The following is a 17,968-nucleotide window of genomic DNA, read 5'->3' as shown; positions in this document are numbered from 1 at the left end:
TAAATACATGGTCTTCCGCACAAGCATCCTTCGGCCGAAGGGTGTTACAACAGGTTGTCTAGGAAGTTTCTTATCCCACCCTTTTGGGAGCTCTTGAAGGTCCCGTTGCTCAAGACACCTGGAGCCTCAGAGGAGAACAGAGCCTTGGATACTTACCGTGAAGGCTCCTTCTCTCCTGAGGCGAAGGGCGTCTTGCCCACCCGTAGAACTAAACCAACATTAAGGGAAACTTCATTCAACATACGGTACATGCCAAAAGAATTAGCAGTAACAACTATACTAACTAGGATTGTTAGGTTTATATATTCTCTTTGCGGGATGGCGGGTCTCTTCACCTTTCTATCCCTCGTGTACTGTTGTCATCTGTACGTCCTGTTCAGGTTGATTATGTTATCAGTTTTCGGTTATAATTCCTGTCCAATGAGCTAGGTTAGTCAGGAACTGGGCTGCTCCAGGCTGTTTTCCCGCCAGGAAGACAGGAAGGTTGATTTTAGTCCTGCCTTCCCCAGATGGATCAAGGAAAATAACCCATTGCTCAAGACGCCCTTCGCCTTAGGAGAGAAGGAGCCTTCACGGTAAGTATCCAAGGCTCCGTTCTCTAACACTTAAGGAAGACTCAGACCGGCTTACAATCACCTTCCCTTCCCCTCACCACTACAGACACCCTGTGAGGTGAGTGAGGCTGAGAAAGAGTGACTTGCCCAAGGTCACCCAGCTGGCTTCATGTGTAGGAGTGGGGAAACAAATCCAGTTCATCAGTGTGCGTAGTATGTGTATGTCCTTGCAAGTTGATGTATGTCATCCCTTAACAGGAAGCCAGGGGAGAGCTGGAAGCCACTTGGTAGGTCATCTGTTTAAGTTGTCACACATTGTCAGACCTGGCTGTCGTTGGACTTCAGCCTATCTTATTCTTTTCTGGACCTGGGGATGTATCTGTCAGGCTGCTATCTCGGTTTCGTTATTGCCTCTGTCTCTGTGCTGTATTGTCTGCCCCCCAAGGTCGCATGCCTAAGCCCAAGCCTGGGAACTCAGCTCCTGGGAAACTGTATTCCTGCGTGTAATCTCCCGCCTTTCCTGCCTTATAATATCTCCCAGCTAGTGAGCCTTTCATAGCTGTCATTTTATTCGTTTGCACTGTATGCCTATTTGATCAGTAAAATCCACCTGTTTGGACTCTATACGACTTTGTGGTGATTTCTGGTTCTGTGGGCCAAGGGCTGACATTATGACAGCTATCTCCTCACATCTTCACCGTTCTCCTAGCCAGGCTGGAGCCCAGGGGGGTTCGCCTGCCACTTGGATGGGAGCTGTGCAGCTCTCCAGGTGATCTACTACCCTGGAGCCCTTCTCAGAGGACCCTACTCTGTTACAGGACTTAATTGCTGAACTTTTCCGGACGAACCGAGAGGTTTGCCGCTTGAGGGGACTGGTACACGCGCAGTGGCAATCTCTTACAGGACGTCTCTGGATGTTAACATCGGAGGATACTGATGCTCGTTTAGATCTTCAGGACTTGGATCAATTACTGGACGATGCCCGATTGGCGACTGAGGATTTACAAATATTAACTGGACTTCTAGATAATCTTATTTCTCGACAAACTCTTTCTACCATGGCGGGAGCCCCACCGGAGGGTTTTTCCCTGATCCCGGATGCGGCCAGCTGCCAGGCTGAGGCCAAGCGAGTCGCTATTAGCACCGCTCTTCTCCTTGTGGAATGTACAAAGGACACCCCGGTAGCCACCTTGGCTCAAGTTTTGACCCCGACGTTTGGAGCCGAGGCATCCGCACTGGCGGTTCGAGTACAACCTCTGCTGGGCGGGGAACCTGACCCCATACTCTTGCTCCTCGAGACAGAACTTTTGCCGCGCATTACGGCAGAGGCTGCCCTAAGACTTGAGAACGCCAAAGTTCTTGCGGATCAGCAAGCCGCCGAAGCGGCTAGGGTCGCAAGAGAGAGAGAGGCGGCGGAAGCAGCCAGGGCGGCTGCAGCAAGGAATCAGGCGAACGTGGACACGCGCCCCAAGGACTATGTACTGGGACTATCAGGTCTCACCTTTTCCCCGGCGTTTGTCCCGTCGCGTACGACCCAACGCGCACGCCGTTTGGCTGACCGACGTCGAGACTCAGATGAGTCTGAAGACGAGGATTTATATGGGGATAGCTCTCAATGGGCCACGAGCTTCCGAACCAGTAAGCCTCATCTTACTGGGGGCCCAAGTGAGGAGGTTCATCTTTTACGAGCCCAGAATCGGGAGCTCTCCGACCGTGTGGATCAACTCCAGGAAGTAATGGAACTTATGCTTCACGAGAACAGGCAATTACAACAAACCCTGATAGCTCAGAGACAGCCCGTTCCGATACCGGGTCAGGCGGTACCCGTACAACCACCCGCTAATGTGCCGGCTCCACCCTTACCTCCTGGAGCTCCTGTTGCTCCTCCGCTCCGACCACCCGTGCAACCACCTGCTAATGTGCCTGCTCCACCCTTGCCTCCTGGAGCTCCTGTTGCTCCTCCGCCCGGACCACCCGTGCAACCGGGCCAACCCGCGCCCGGCCCTTGGAAGCAACTCAAATTGAGGACTACGTATGACGGATCTCTTGAGACTTTGCCTTGTTTCTTGCATCAAGTGGACAGTTATATGCGAGAACAAGGTCAACTCTTCCCCACGGAAGATAGCCGGGTGCGGTACGTAGCTTCCCTCCTGACAGGCAAAGCGGCTGACTGGATGGTCCTCCAGTTTGACACCCGCTCTCGTGCGATTCGTTCCCTCAACAACTTCATGACTGCCCTGAGAAGGAGGTTTGAGGACCCCTTCCTGGGAGAAAGAGCCAAAACGGAACTTTTACAATTAAAACAAGGCTCTGCTACAGTTCGGGAATTTGCCGATGAATTTCAGCGACTGGCAAGTAAAATTGTAGGTTGGCCCGAGACCACCCTAATCCATCATTTCAGGGAAGCCTTGCATCCTGACATTCTGAACTGGTCTTACATGCGGGGCGATCCCGATACCCTCGAAGGCTGGATCCTATTAGCCGAGGAAGTGGAAAGCCGCCGCCGCTTTATTTCTCTCGTCCGTCAAAAGCACAAGGAGAAGGGCACCCAAAAGCCTCAACCCAAGGCACCACTGCTCGTCCCACGAAATCCCCCACGTCCGCTCCAGGAACGTGAAGTCCGATTTCAGAGGGGTGCCTGTCTTACATGCGGAGAAATGGGCCACTTTGCAGCCGTTTGCCCACGCCGCCAGGAATTATTTCGTCCCAGCACGGCAACCCGCGCCCGAGGTCGTCCACCACGCAGAGGCACCGCGGCCACCCGCAGCGCAGCTCCGGGAAGGCCCACACCCTCTGCACTCCATGCCGGGGACCCAGCCTCCCTGCCTGCTTCCAACGACCCCGCCGGGTCTCGGATTACAAGTGCCCCATTGGGGGACAGCTTTCCCTCTTCGGATGAGGAAAACCCTTGGATTTCTCCAGCCTTAAACCTGGAATCTCCCCTCGACTTGTCAAAAAACGGCTCCGGTCTGTGGTGAATGGAGCATCTCCACAGACCTCTCAGGATCTTCCTATCAAACCGAATGCTCCTACCAAAATCAAAGAAGTGGACTCCACCGTCTACGTAGATGCAGTTTTACAACAACTTAACGGAGGTCCACAAATCCCCGTCAAAGCACTAATTGACTCCGGTTGCTGTCGCACTCTCATAAGCGAAGCCACGTTTGCTGCCCTCAGAGCCGACTCAGAGGCTTTACCCGCCCCCGTCCAATTTGCTCAAATGGACGGGAGCCAATTCCAGGGGGGTCCAGTTGATCGTCGCACCATAGGGGTGGCAATGGGAATTGGTTCCCACTGGGAACAAATAGACTTCACTATAGCCCCTATCCGATTTGAAGTGGTCTTGGGAATTAACTGGATTAAAGGACATAGTCCCAGTATTGATTGGGAAACAGACACTATTTCTTTCGCTAGTCCCACCTGCGACCAGCATCGGCAAAACTTTGCTCTGCCATTTCCGCCCGTTCCAGCGTTAACCTCTACTGCCCCGGTACCACCGGCTCTACCCGCTGTATACCGGGACTTTGAAGATGTCTTCGACCTTAAGGAATGTGATGCCTTACCCCCCCACCGGGCCTCAGACTGTGCGATTGAAGTAGTAAAGGACTGCACATTAACCAAAAGTAAGATTTACCCTATGAGCGCTTCCGAGCGCACTGTCCTCCGGGACTTTTTGGACAAAAACCTCGCCAGAGGGTTCATTCGCCCTTCGAATGCCCCAAACTCGGCCCCCGCGTTTTTCGTCCGGAAAAAAGAGGGCGACCTTCGCCTGTGCATTGACTTCAGAAAGCTCAATGCGGTTACCCAGACCAACGCCTATCCTATCCCATTAATATCGGATATTTTGGGACAATTACAGGAAGGCCGTGTGTTCTCTAAATTAGACTTGGTGGAAGCCTACTACCGAGTCCGTATCCGCGAAGGAGATGAACACCTCACTGCCTTCTCTAGCTGTTTCGGAATGTATGAATTCCTTGTAATGCCGTTCGGATTAAAAGGGGCCCCGGGGGTCTTCATGCAACTCATCAATGAAATCCTACATGACCTTCTATATCGTGGGGTGGTGGTCTACTTAGATGACATTCTCATTTATTCGAAAACTATGGACGAGCATGTGACTCTGGTCAGAGAAGTTCTACAACGCCTGCGTAACCATCAACTGTTCGCTAAACTAGCTAAGTGTGAATTTCACCAAAGCAAACTCACGTTTTTGGGATACATCATCTCCCACCAAGGTCTTCGCATGGACCCCGCCAAAGTCCAAGCCGTCCTCGATTGGACTCCCCCCACCAACCGTAAGCAAGTACAGCAATTTCTGGGATTTGCAAACTTCTATCGGGGATTCATCCCTAACTTCGCCCAAGTGGCTCTACCCATTACGGACCTGCTGAAAACTAAAGGAAAAGTAAGCTCGGCTGCCTTGCCCTCCGCAAAGATCCTATGGACTGAGCAATGCCAAGCCGCCTTTCTAGCCCTCAAACGCCTCTTCACTTCGGAGCCGGTGCTACGGCACCCAGACCCAAATCAAATGTTCATTGTGCAAGTCGATGCTTCCGATGTAGCCATGGGAGGGGCTCTCCTCCAGCAAGGACCGGACGGTCTTCTTCACCCTTGCGCTTACTTTTCAAAAAAATTTGCGCACGCTCAATTAAACTGGCCCATCTGGGAGAAAGAGGCCTCTGCAGTTCATCATGCACTGATTTTATGGCGGCAATTCTTGGAAGGGTCTAAAATACCCTTTGAAGTTTGGACCGATCACAAAAATCTAGCTGCCCTCACGGGGTCCCATAAGCTATCGGCGAAACAACAACGGTGGGCGGAGTTCTTTGCTCAGTTCCGTTTCACCCTGAAGCACGTCCCTGGGAAGCAGAACGTTCTCGCGGATGCCCTCTCCCGTTTACCACAATATCCGGTAAAACTCGAAAGACCCACCAACTCTCTGTTCACCCCTATGCAACGTGGGGCCCTACCTATGCTGGCTGTGCAAACCCGATCCCAGCATCAACACACCTCGCAAGCTCCGCCAGCCCAACCGGCTGCCCAGCCGCCACCGCAACAGACCGGAGTTCCCGCCCCTCCTACCCCTCCGACCGCTCAGCCGCCTGCAGTCTGCGCGCCGCCACACGTAAGCACTAGCCCTATAACTATTTCTCAGATCTCCAGAACCGACGGGGGGGCTCCCTCCAAACTCCCCATCTCCGAATCCTTTTTAACTGTCCTTCGGGACCAGTGTCTTTTAGAACGTTCCGCTCATACCCTACCTCCTGGTGTTTTGGAACAAGGGGGGTCCTGGTACAAAGACTCAAAATTGTATGTACCCAAAGCTCTCCGGAAGGACGTTTTACATTTAGCTCATGGAGCCAAAACAGCTGGGCACTTTGGGTTTCTGAAGACCCTCCACTTATTGCGCAGACAGTTCTGGTGGGGGGGAATGCGTTCCGACATTGACTCCTTCATCCGCAGCTGTCCCGTTTGTGCCGCTGCGAAACGATCGCAGGGCAAACCCCCAGGACTGCTACAACCTCTTGAGACGCCCAGCAAACCTTGGGAAGTAATCGCTATGGACTTCATGACTGATCTCCCTCTCAGTGGGGGTAAAACGGTGTTGTGGGTTGTTACTGATTTGTTTTCTAAGCAAATACATTTGATTCCATGTGCAGGGATCCCCTCTGCTCAGAAACTGGCCCGCCTCTTCGTGACGCATATATTTCGTTTACATTCGTTTCCGCGTAAAATAATTTGTGACCGCGGAAGTGGTTTCGTTTCTAAGTTTTGGAAAGCTTTCCTCAAGTTGGTGGGGGTGGAACAGGGATTGTCTAGTGCATACCATCCTCAAACTGATGGTCAAACTGAACGTGTCAATGCTGTACTCGAATGTTATTTGCGTTGTTATGTTAACTACCACCAGGATAACTGGGTGGAACTGCTACCTTTAGCAGAATATGCCTACAATAATGCCATGCATCAATCCACAGGTTTTAGCCCGTTTTTTGCTGTGTATGGACAAGATTTCAGTCCCATCGTTCCTACAGATGATATAGAGGGGGAGGGGAACCCCGACATTGCCTCCTGGGCACACGCCCTCCGTACCACTTGGCCCTGGCTCGTTAGCAACCTCGACCGGGCCAAACGTAAATACAAAGCGCAAGCTGACAAACATCGCTCCCCCGGGGGTGATCTGCAAGTGGGTGCTTTGGTTTACCTTTCCACCAAAAACCTCCGGTCCACCCAACCGTGCCATAAACTCAGCGCCAAATTCATTGGCCCTTTCCCCATTACTCGGGTCATAAACCCTGTCACAGTGGAACTGGCTCTCCCCAAATCTTTGAGGCGTGTGCATCCTGTTTTCCACATAAGCCTCCTCAAACCCCATGTTGCTTCTCCACAATGGCATCCAGACCCACCGCCTGCGCAACCCATCATGGTGGGGGGGGAAGAACACTTCGAAGTCTCCAAGATCCTTGACTCCCGTATTCACCATGGTACTCTCCGGTATCTAGTTCGTTGGAAACATTTCCCCCCTGCCTATGACGAATGGGTGCGCGCACGGGATGTCTCCGCCCCCGACCTCATTGACGCCTTTCACATTGCTTACCCGAACAGGCCAGCCCCCTTGCGAACTGGGAGGGGGCCTTGAGGGGAGCAGAATGTCAGGCTGCTATCTCGGTTTCGTTATTGCCTCTGTCTCTGTGCTGTATTGTCTGCCCCCCAAGGTCGCATGCCTAAGCCCAAGCCTGGGAACTCAGCTCCTGGGAAACTGTATTCCTGCGTGTAATCTCCCGCCTTTCCTGCCTTATAATATCTCCCAGCTAGTGAGCCTTTCATAGCTGTCATTTTATTCGTTTGCACTGTATGCCTATTTGATCAGTAAAATCCACCTGTTTGGACTCTATACGACTTTGTGGTGATTTCTGGTTCTGTGGGCCAAGGGCTGACAGTATCCCATGAACTGATGGGCACCTGTATTTCTTTACCTGCATGTCCAAAGATTAGATCATGACCAACGTGAGGAAGTGGAAATAAGTGAGCAGTGAAGAATGGCTGTGTGGATTGCATTTCAGGCAGCAATCTGACACTGTTGCAGCTAGGTGAAGCCACAAGAACTCTGGATAGCTGCCAAACAGCAGCTGTATTTGAAGGGAGAGAGAATAGACCTCTTTAACTCATCAGTTAGCACCCTATCTGACCTCCCCCCCGCCATCCCAGTATATAAAAGCTAGAAGCCGAAAGTTAGACACCGACAGGTAGAAGTAACCTCATCCCCCAAGTAATTTACATCCTTGCCATATTTCCAAATAATTCTGATAATGGCAAGAAAACGGAAAAAATCAGAGGTTTCTTCATGGCAGAGTTACCAATTAATTATACCTTGAAAATGAAGAATTTATATTCTGTACCCCAGGTAATTAATCAGCCCATTGGTGCACAAGCTGAGATTTATCTGCCGTGTGCAGTTTTGTAGAATTCCCCTATTGAGCTTTGACTTGTATTGAAACGTTTTTTTAAAGGAAACAAGATGTAAACAGGAAATAGAAGTTGTTAGCCTACTGAGTACAACAGTTTTCACTGGTAATCAAGCACATTTATTTCATCTATTTATTTTTAATTGCAGTCCTATCAAGGGAGTTCTCTAAACAACAAATATCTGTACTATTTATTTATCTGTTTATGAAGCGAATAGGGATTTCTTAAGGAGGTATTTAAAAACTTGGTATTTAAAAACATTTTTGCTTGGTATTTAAAAACATTTTTGCCAACATAGACTGAAATTTTATACTAAGAACTGAATACAGCAGTCTTCATAAACCATGACTCTCAGATAATTGTACAGTTAAGCTAGAAGCCAGTGTGTCATGGTGAACAGAAGGCTGGGCCGGAGAAATCTGTTCTGATCCCCACTCAGTCATTACATTCACTGGGATATTTTATTCCATTCTCTGTGATTTGCTGTACTTTAAGATGTGTGTATGTTAAGATTTTATAATTTGATCCGTGTTTAGTGTATTTGTATACTTCCTCAATGATGGGTGCAAATGTTTTTTTTTAAATACAATGTAGACTGTTAGGGTATAAAAAGTACCACCATACCACTATGGGGTTTCTTTCAAAATAGAGATAGCTCTGTTTAAATAACTAGGTATTTAAAAACACAAGCTTCAGAATAGCATCAAGTGTATTCGCAGGGCATACAACACAAGGATGAAATGGGAATTGTAATTGCAGGGTAGTCGTAATGAAATTATGATGTAATTACAGTGCAGATTTGCTTTAGCTCCATATCATTATTAATCATTTGCTTTACTGCAAGGCAAGGTTGGCTGCAGGTACATTATACTTACTATTCATGTTTATTTTATAATCTCAGGTGTATAGTACACATTCTTGCCATAATTACATGTAAATCATATTATCAATCCACTTGTAAAATGAAGCTAATGGATGCTAAACATTATATTCCACTGGCTAATTCAAAAACATTAGTAAGTGAACAAGGACAAAAATCACAGTCAGAATCTACAGCTTATTGCCTCTTGGGTCAGCTTCATAACAATAAAAATGTAAAGGGAAAGGTTTTTTATGTGAAAAATAGGTAGAAGATATACGGCGTGACACTATGCAGGTTTACTTAGAAGTAAGTCTCCCTGTATTCAGTGGGGCTTGTTTCTAGCTAAGCGTACATAGGATTGCGCTGATAAACAACCACTTTGTCCATTCCATTCTATGGCAAATAACATAACAAAAAAACAGCAGTAGCAAAAACAACCAAAAGTGTTAAGGCATCATGCCAAATATACTGTAGCATAAACTTGTAAGCAAGAACACATTTCCAATGTGGTATAGAGGTGTGGGGGGGGGGGAGAGGGGGAAGAGGGAGAGAGAGAGAGGAATGAATGAATGAATGAATTCCCAAGTACAGACAAGCATTTTTAACAAACTGAGGCACAAGATCAAGCATTGTAAGTGATGGCTCAGTACTGTGCAAAGCATTCTGAATACAGCATGTGGTGAATGGATGTAGCATCCAGCTTGCAGCCACTGGCTACCCAAACACAGCATGATAAAATAGTGGCCAATCAGAAGCTTTGCCCACCTGGCCCCACTAATTTTCTAAAAACACTTGGGCCCCAGGAAGGTTATTGGCTGGTGCCATGGGCACCATGTTGGGGACCTCGGTCTAAGACTTAATAAAACCATAATGTAGAAAGTTACGTGGGAGTTTGGAGTTGGTTACACATAAAGCTAGTTAACGTTAATGCAATGCCGGTATGTGCTGGAAAAGTTGCACAAGGTTTACATGGAGATTTTAGAAGTATTGAGCATCCAGTTCTGAATATTTGATGGATGGGCCAATGAAGTTTATCTGCAAGATTTTTGCTGGTGGCTTTCTACTGGTGAATATGCATTTTTTAAACTGTAACTATTTAGAAAATAGGTTTAGATTTTTTCAGTTTATATTATTAAGAAAGTGTCCAGGTTTTGGTAGTGTTATTTCTAAAAGGACTAGTGACAAGTATGAACAATATATTGTTTAAAATAACATAAAGAAGGTGCACCTTATCTGAGTCCCACTTTTGGGTAAAGAAGTAGACTACACTGGTGTCTTCCTTGCATCTCTAGGAATGCCATTTGCTATGGCGTGGGACCACCGTCCCTCCCTCCTCAATTCCCAACCCTGTGTACAAAAGACTGAAGAACTGGCATGACTGAGTGAAGTGAGACAAATATAGATGAATTGGGAGGGGAAAATAATGTTTCAGGCTACAATTAATTAAAAAGATAAAGATGTGTGTGTCAGAATAATTTTCTGAGCATTTGGGGTACACGAATGATGGTTCAGAATTTTATTCTTCAATTAACATATACGTGCTAGGTCATCCCAGAGTTGTGACCCAGTATTCTGTTTCCAGCAATAGCTAGCCAGATGCCTCTGGAAATGCTCAAGTAGGGCTTGAAGTCGATGACCTTCCCTTTTTCTTTATCCTTAGCATCTGGTGTTCCAATGTATTAATTCCTGTATATGGAGGTTCTGTTGAGCAATCAAAACTAAAAACTGCTAAGAGGCCTATCTTGGATTTGTCTAATCTTTTTATTTTATAATCCATCTATTTTATTGCATCTTGTAACAGTGAATTCCACAAGTTGGTTGTGTGAGAAGTGTGGGTTGCATTACTTTAAGAAGGCTGCCTAAATGTTACTTTTTCTTCTTGCCTCTGAAATCATGGAAAGGTAAGAGGAGAGATGAACAATTCCAAGTATGGCCCTTTATAGAACCACCGCAAATACTTGGGTAGTGGTAGCTTTTAGAAGGTGCAATTTTTTGTGGAGTGAGAATTGGTGTTCCAAGTTCTGGTCACAACATGACCTGGCCCTCCATTTTGTAGTATTACTCAATTCAGTTGTCTTAGCTTTCCTGTCTTTTGTGAAACTGATGTTGAGTTTCTTCAGCAAAAATTGAGAGTCAGTGTGGTGTAGTGGTTAAGACCGGTGGTTAGGAGCGATGGACTCTAATCTGGAGAACCAGGTTTCATTCCCCATTCCTACACATGAACTAATCTGGTGAACATCTTCCATTACAGTTGACCTCTTCTGATCAGGAGAGGGGGTTTGCTGTGTTAAAAGCTAACTGCAGAACTTCTCACTGTGTGTCCCTTTCCCTCTACACACATATGCATTGAAGAATTTATCCATTCACATACTGCACCTGCACAAATATGGATGTCCATTTGCACTGAGGCATAGTCACCAATTTGTGCCTGTGCTGACCCAGAGCCTTCTGTCCAAGCACATGACTTGAGCATTGTTCAGTTGCTGTTCCTCCGCTTCCATTGTGCTTACTTGGATGATTTTAAGGTGATGTCTTTAAGGTGATCTGAAGGCCCAGGGGGAAATTTTTTTTTTAAAAAAATAGTGTTTTTACTGAGGACTTTTCAGCTTTCCTGACATAAAAATTACAGAATACATATATAGTATAGTAGCAGCAGTTTGCACTGAGAGTATACTTGCAATTTTTATTGTAAAAAAGATGAAGACATTTATATTTTGAATTCCATAAATATGCTAGACAGTATAATTTTACATACTAGTTGACGTTTAGGTTTGATAGGCAAGAAACTTGCACATATTTCAATCTTTTCCAAAAGTTTCCATTATTTCCAGAAAACCTGACAAAACGCAGGCTTTTTTTCCATGGCTTCAAAATGTCTGGACTTTGTACATCTCTGCTTATGAAAATGTAGACAGGTTTGCTGGAGAGGTATCCATTGAGAAAATTACTGGAATGATCCAAGGGATGATTGGTGCTTTCCTTTGAGATGGGGTTATTCCAGTCCCCTTGAAGACAATTAAAACCATTGTTTTAAAAAGTTGCAATTCGAATTGACAGTTACTGATCAACCTCAAATTTATGATGCTTTGGCAAGGTGGTTGAATATAGAATTTTGGAGCAGGTCAAAGGTTTCTGGATTTAATGGGTAGTTATGGATTTTTCTGGCCTTTAGGCATAATCAAAACCAGTGTTACTAGATGGCCTATACTGGGAGATGGGTGGGTGGTGCAACCCAGTAATCTGCTTGTCCACTTAGATTATTTTGGTGCCATGGGCCATGCTGGTTGAGATTTGGGGACACTGCTTTGCAGTCAGGGAGATCTCAGACGGTGATGCTGGGCAGTTGTTCTCCATCAGCTGCCTGGAACCAGTGATAGATTACACAAGAGTTAATAAATTGAAGCTCAGTAGAGACAAGGCATAAATACTGATTGTGGGTGGTCTAGAAGTTGATTTGTTCTGGATAGCGTTTTCCCTTCCTGTGAAATATCAGATACGCAATTGTGTGCGTTCCTTGATCTGCTTCTACTCTTGAATGCTCAGATAGCATCTGTGGGTACGATACCTTCGGCTAACTGCAGTTGATGCATCAACTGCTACCCAGCGGAGAAGTGACCAGGACACCATATTGTTTACTAGGAGGGTATCTTTTGAAGACTATATAGAAATACCAGTTATTTCAAAGTATAGCAGCCCACCTGAGGGAGCTAGGGGAGACATGAGGCAGCCATGTTTAATGAACTGCACAATCTCCTTATTAGTTTCCTTGCCCACTTCAGAGTGATGGTGTTGACCTTCAGTGCTTTAAATGACCTGGGTCAGGGCAGGGGACCCTTTCCGTGCCATGCTGCAGTGGCTGGCCTTGCTTGAGGTTGCACTGACAAGCACAGAGAGCAGGGGAATCATACTTTGTAATTCCCTCCCCTGGGAAGGTCATCAGGCTCTTTAACTTGTGCTATTGGAAGTCTGAACTGGGCTTAGCTGGTTTTACCAGTTTTATTATTGTATGTTTTTTTCATGTCCTGCTGTTTTTAAGCCGAATTTTTTGTTTTAGCTATTATTGGGAACTGCTCTGTTGGTTTGAATGGAATAGTAAATGTAAATTAAAGAAAACATGACTATTTAGGATTTATATCTCTTCCTGTAGCATAGCAGAGAACAGCATCTTTTCTGGGAACTCAGTCCCAAGCATCAAGATGTAACTAGGCATCATTTATTTGCTTAAGCTTAATAGTAGCTTGGCTACAATTCTGTGCATGCATCCTTGAGTATAAGTCTCTACTGAAATTACATTTGAGTAAGCATGCATAAGATCTGGCTGTTTCTGACTGTATGAAAATCCCTGTGTTGCTGAATACATGGGAATATGCTGCCAGATAAAATCCCTGCTCCTAAAAACCTGACATCCCTATTTCTCTTCTTGGCTCTTTTGGAATATTTGTTAGATGCTTATTTGTTTGCCACGCTGCTTTTCTCCCTTGTGGGGATCCAAAGCAGCTTACAAAAATACAATTTTAAATAAACAAGACCCAAAAAAACACCATAGTAAACCGCATCTTGGGTTGGTGCTGAATCCACTCAGCTGGCTCATCCAAGGCTTCAGAACTTGGAGCCACAAGCTGTGGGCCAAAAGGCTCTTACACCTGCAGCAGAAAGAGAAACACAAGCTCAGCTTTGATTACTGGCAGAGCTGTTCCAAATATTCCTCTCTCTGCTGGTCTTTTATTCTTGACAACTCCATGCAGAAAAGGATTGGCCTTTGTGCTAAAATTGATGAGTGTGGTCTCTCTTTTTCAGGCAGAGAATGAATTTACCCTGTATGTATGAACAATGCAAACGTTTGCTGATGGTTACTAATGAGTTAGCACGGCTTCAAGTTTCATATGAGGAATATCTCTGTATGAAAACTTTGCTACTTCTCTCTACAGGTAGGTGAATGCATAACCTACCCACCTTTGAAAATGAAAGTGGTCAACAGTTCTATGGGTTAGAAAGTTTGTTTTTCAGCTGGATTAAATCACTGGTTTAGATCCACTGGAAATTTTCACTGACAAAGAGATTTCTGTTGGTGGAGTACAGCTTTCTCCACCCATGCCCCTACAGCCCAGAATGCCTCACCCCAGTAGTGCTCCTGGTGGACAGGGAACCCTAGGAACAGGATAAGGGTGGGTCGGAGGGCCGCCTCAGGAAAGGGATTCAGTGAAAATCACCCCTCCCTTCTGTCAGTAGAAACCTTCCTCTGGATCTAACCCGTTAAGCCTCATTTGAACTTCTCAGATCCAGCCTTGCCAGTTTCCAGACCGCAGAGGTTCCTGCTGACCCTGTACCTCATCAGTGATCTTAATATTTCAGTTCCCAAGGAGGGCCTGAAGAGCCAAGCCCTGTTTGAAGAAATTCGTATGACCTACATCAAAGAGCTTGGAAAAGCCATCGTGAAGAGAGAAGGGAACTCAAGTCAGAACTGGCAGCGATTTTATCAACTGACTAAACTTTTGGACTCCATGCATGATGTAAGTTTTGTGGCATGTAGATTTCCTTTCATTAATTCAGTGCACATGACAATTGTGACTGGCAGCTGGTATCCTGTGGAAAAAAGGAAAGTCCCCTGGACTGGGAGGTGTTGACTCTTCTAAATCAAAGTGCTGTAGTAGAGATGGCGATGAAGGCAGGAGCAGCAGCAAAGCTTTCTGGTACTTTGGGTCCTGGGGTATTACAAACATAAATAGCCTCCTACTTTCATTATTTTGCAGGGATTCACACTTGATTCAACCAGAGTAGATACTTTGCATTGGGATGTACAGTCAGGGAGAAGAAAAAGGCCATGGCTATGGAGCATTCTACTATTAGATCAAATGAATCATAGAGTTGGAAGGGACCACCAGGGTCATCTAGTCCAACCCCCCCGCACAATGCAGGAAATTAACAACTACCTCCCCCCTACATCCCCAGTGACCCAAACCCTCGCCCCGCAATGCAGGATCCCACAATCAAAGCACTCCCGACAGATGGCCATCCAGCCTCTGCTTAAAGACCTCCAAAGACGGGGACTCCACCACCCTCCGAGGCAGCACATTCCACAATCAAACAGTGTGAAAGGCTCGGGGTTCCTCGCTGTCTCTCCCCGAGCCCTCCCTTCCAGTACCCTTCTCGGGGGAGGGGTCTCCTCGACCTCAGACCACTCCGTCGGGGAATCAGAGCTGTCCTCCCCTCCGGAGTCCGCCAGGATTCTGAGCTTAGCCGACAGCCCAGCACTGGCTTCCTCATTGGCCTCCACCCGTCTCCCTTTTAGGGGATTGCCTTCCCGCCAAACCCCGCCCCCGAGCCCATAAGGTTGGGGCCGCCCCGACCGCTTCCAGGATGAGCGACGATGCTGTCCCCGCCCTCCCCCCCTTCCGTGTCCAACCGACGCTCAGCTGGCCCTCGGGCGCATCCCGCCCTAGCAGCTCCCGTGTCTGTTCGCCGCCTCCCCCACGGCTGTCCGGCTCCATCCGGTGTCCGCCCTATGTGTCTCCGCCGGCCTCTCCTCCGGGCTGACGTCCTACAGAGGAGGGAGGGGGATCTGGTAAGCCTGCATCTCACTTCCCTGGCTTCCCCAAAACCCTGGCGTTGGTGTTCCTCTTGTCTACCCCCCCCCCGCTCTATCCGTGTCGTGTGGCGCTTCCCGAAGAGGGGGGGAGGGGGTCGGCGCTACGGCCTGCGATCCCAGCCAGAGGGCCCATCGCAGGACAAACAGCCCTCATCGTCAGAAAGTTCTTCCTAATATTTAGGTGGAATCGCTTTATTAGTTTAAATCCATTACTCGGTGTCCTAGTCTTTGGAGCAACAGAGAACAAGCTAGTTCCCTCATCAACATGACATCCCTACAAATATTTAAACATGCTATCACGTCTCCCCTCAACCTTCTCTTCTCCAAACTAAACAAACCCAGCTCCCTAAGTCTCTCCTCATAGGGCATGGATTCCAGACCTCTGACCATTCTGGTCGCCCTCCTCTGGACACGCTCCAACTTGTCAACACCCAACAATTGTGGAGCCCAAAACTGGACACAGTATCCCAAGTGAGGTCTGACCAATGCAGAATACAGTGGTAGTATTACTTCCCTTGATCTAGACACAATACTCCGATTGATGCAGCCCAGAATTGCATTGGCCTTCTTAGCCGCCATATCACACTGTTGACTCATGTTCAGTTTGTGGTCCACTAAGACTCCCAGATCTCTTTCACATGTACTGTTGTCAAGCCAACTCTCTCCCATCCTGTACCTGTGCCTTATGTTGTTTCTGCCTAGGTGAAGTACCTTACAATTCTCCCTATTTAAATCCATTTTATTGCTTATGGCCCAGCTGTCCAGTCTATCAAGGTCATTCTGAACTCTGACCCTACCCTCCGGGGTATTAACTACCCCTCCTAACTTGGTGTCATCTGCAAATTTGATTAGCATGCTCTCTATTCCATCATCCAAGTCATTTATAAAAATATTAAATAGTACCGGTCCCAGGACAGACCCCTGTGGTACCCCACTAGTCACTCCTCTCCAGCATGAAGAACAATGCTGTACATGCTTTTCCTATAATTGTTGGGGTAATCTTTGACACTGCGGAGAGATGACTGGCTGTGCTATATTGCATTATACATAGGTAGGGATGTAATCACTGGCCAGAATCCAAAGGTGCCTGTGGTGTATGCGCATGGGAAGGACAGCCAGAATTTCTAGCTGGGAATAGACCTTTGTTTGGAATTCTAGTTTGCTTTGACCATAGTTTGCCAGTTTGAACACAAAGGCAAATTATGTTTTACCGTAAACCTAGAAATCTTTAATTATTTAATTTTTCATGAAGGGGAGGTAGAGAAGGGACAGAACAAACCCAAAGATTCTTCCCCCGTCCCTCCTCTCCCCATAATGGCAGACAATGGCTTGCTGTTACATCTGCACCAAGCCCATGTTCTTTTTCAGTTTAATTTACATTGCCATCTGTCACTGTTCAACATTTATGTATGCTACTATAGATACAGAAATCTTGATAGTTCAGACTTGTGATTTAAACTGTTTCACAGTACAGCACCATTGTTTGTTTTTGGATATTGGAAAATTGGCTTCATCCTTCTCTCTTATAATTTGCAGGTGGTTGAGAATCTTCTAAGCTTTTGCTTCCAAACGTTTTTGGATAAATCCATGAGTGTCGAGTTTCCAGAAATGTTGGCAGAAATCATCAGCAATCAGTTACCAAAATATTCAAATGGAAATATCAAAAAACTGTTATTTCATCAGAAATGACTGCCTTAATACAGAAAGATTGCCTTAAGAAAAAAAAGTCATTATAGCTTCTTTTTATAAACTAAAAGACTTTGTTAATTTTGTCCTTGCAACTATATTGAGTGTTTTGTTTTTGTAATTATGCACTACATGTGGTTTACAGAGGGCCAAGACCTAGGTTTCAGAAGCAGCCCCTTCTAACTAAATGATTACAGGAAGAAGAAAAGGAAAGAAATATGGGTTGAGGTTTTTTTCATCCGTGTGCTACACACCATCGTATTGGCAGTATAGGATGCACCAAAACCAGCTGTGTCAAGCTCAGAATCTACATTTGTCAACATTCTGCTAGGAATTTCTGCAAGTTGGCTGGGTAAAATTTTCTAGATTTTTTTGTTTTGGTATAGATTTTTTTTGTATAGTTAAGGTAGCATTTTTTTGATTTGTGCATGTTAACATGAAGAAAGTTTACAACTGTATATCAGAAAAGGGAAGTTGTGCCTTTTATAGCTCTTATTGTCTGGTTTTAGCAATTTCCTTTAACTTTATATACAGTGAAAGCTTGCTCATTTTTTCTTACATGATTTTTGTAAAACTTCAAGATGCCTATTGTATAGCTGTTTTTTAAGGTGGGGCAGCTCATAGCTTAATGACCTCTAAATATTAATCTTTGAATATACTCATATGAATATAGGTTGACTTTTCTAACCTGATCAAGACTATCATAGCGACCCTTCTATATAAATCAATTTGGCCGATAAATTCAGCCTTCTTTAAGGGAGGGGGGTGGGAATAGGGATTGAAATGGATTCCAAATCAAATCTGAAATGCATACTT

The 17,968-nt window shown here is 46.2% G+C and overlaps 1 protein-coding gene across 1 annotated transcript in view; it reads left to right on the top strand.

The window, feature by feature from the left end:
- Positions 1 to 17,398, top strand: part of NR3C1 (nuclear receptor subfamily 3 group C member 1) — an 81,018-nt gene extending 63,620 nt beyond the window's left edge. Inside the window, exons 6-8 of the mRNA XM_056854033.1 lie at positions 13,678 to 13,808; positions 14,233 to 14,390; positions 17,003 to 17,398. Of these exons, the coding sequence (XP_056710011.1) occupies positions 13,678 to 13,808; positions 14,233 to 14,390; positions 17,003 to 17,155 (442 nt within the window). The 3' untranslated portion in view covers positions 17,156 to 17,398. The remainder of the gene's footprint in view (positions 1 to 13,677; positions 13,809 to 14,232; positions 14,391 to 17,002) is intronic.
- Positions 17,399 to 17,968: the final 570 nt, after the last annotated feature.

Source organism: Euleptes europaea, chromosome 1, assembly GCF_029931775.1.
Source record: "Euleptes europaea isolate rEulEur1 chromosome 1, rEulEur1.hap1, whole genome shotgun sequence".
In the NCBI taxonomy this organism is placed as follows: Eukaryota; Metazoa; Chordata; class Lepidosauria; order Squamata; family Sphaerodactylidae; genus Euleptes; species Euleptes europaea.
The sequence above is the reverse complement of the archived record's forward strand: the minus strand, read 5'-3'. Positions and strand labels throughout refer to the sequence as shown.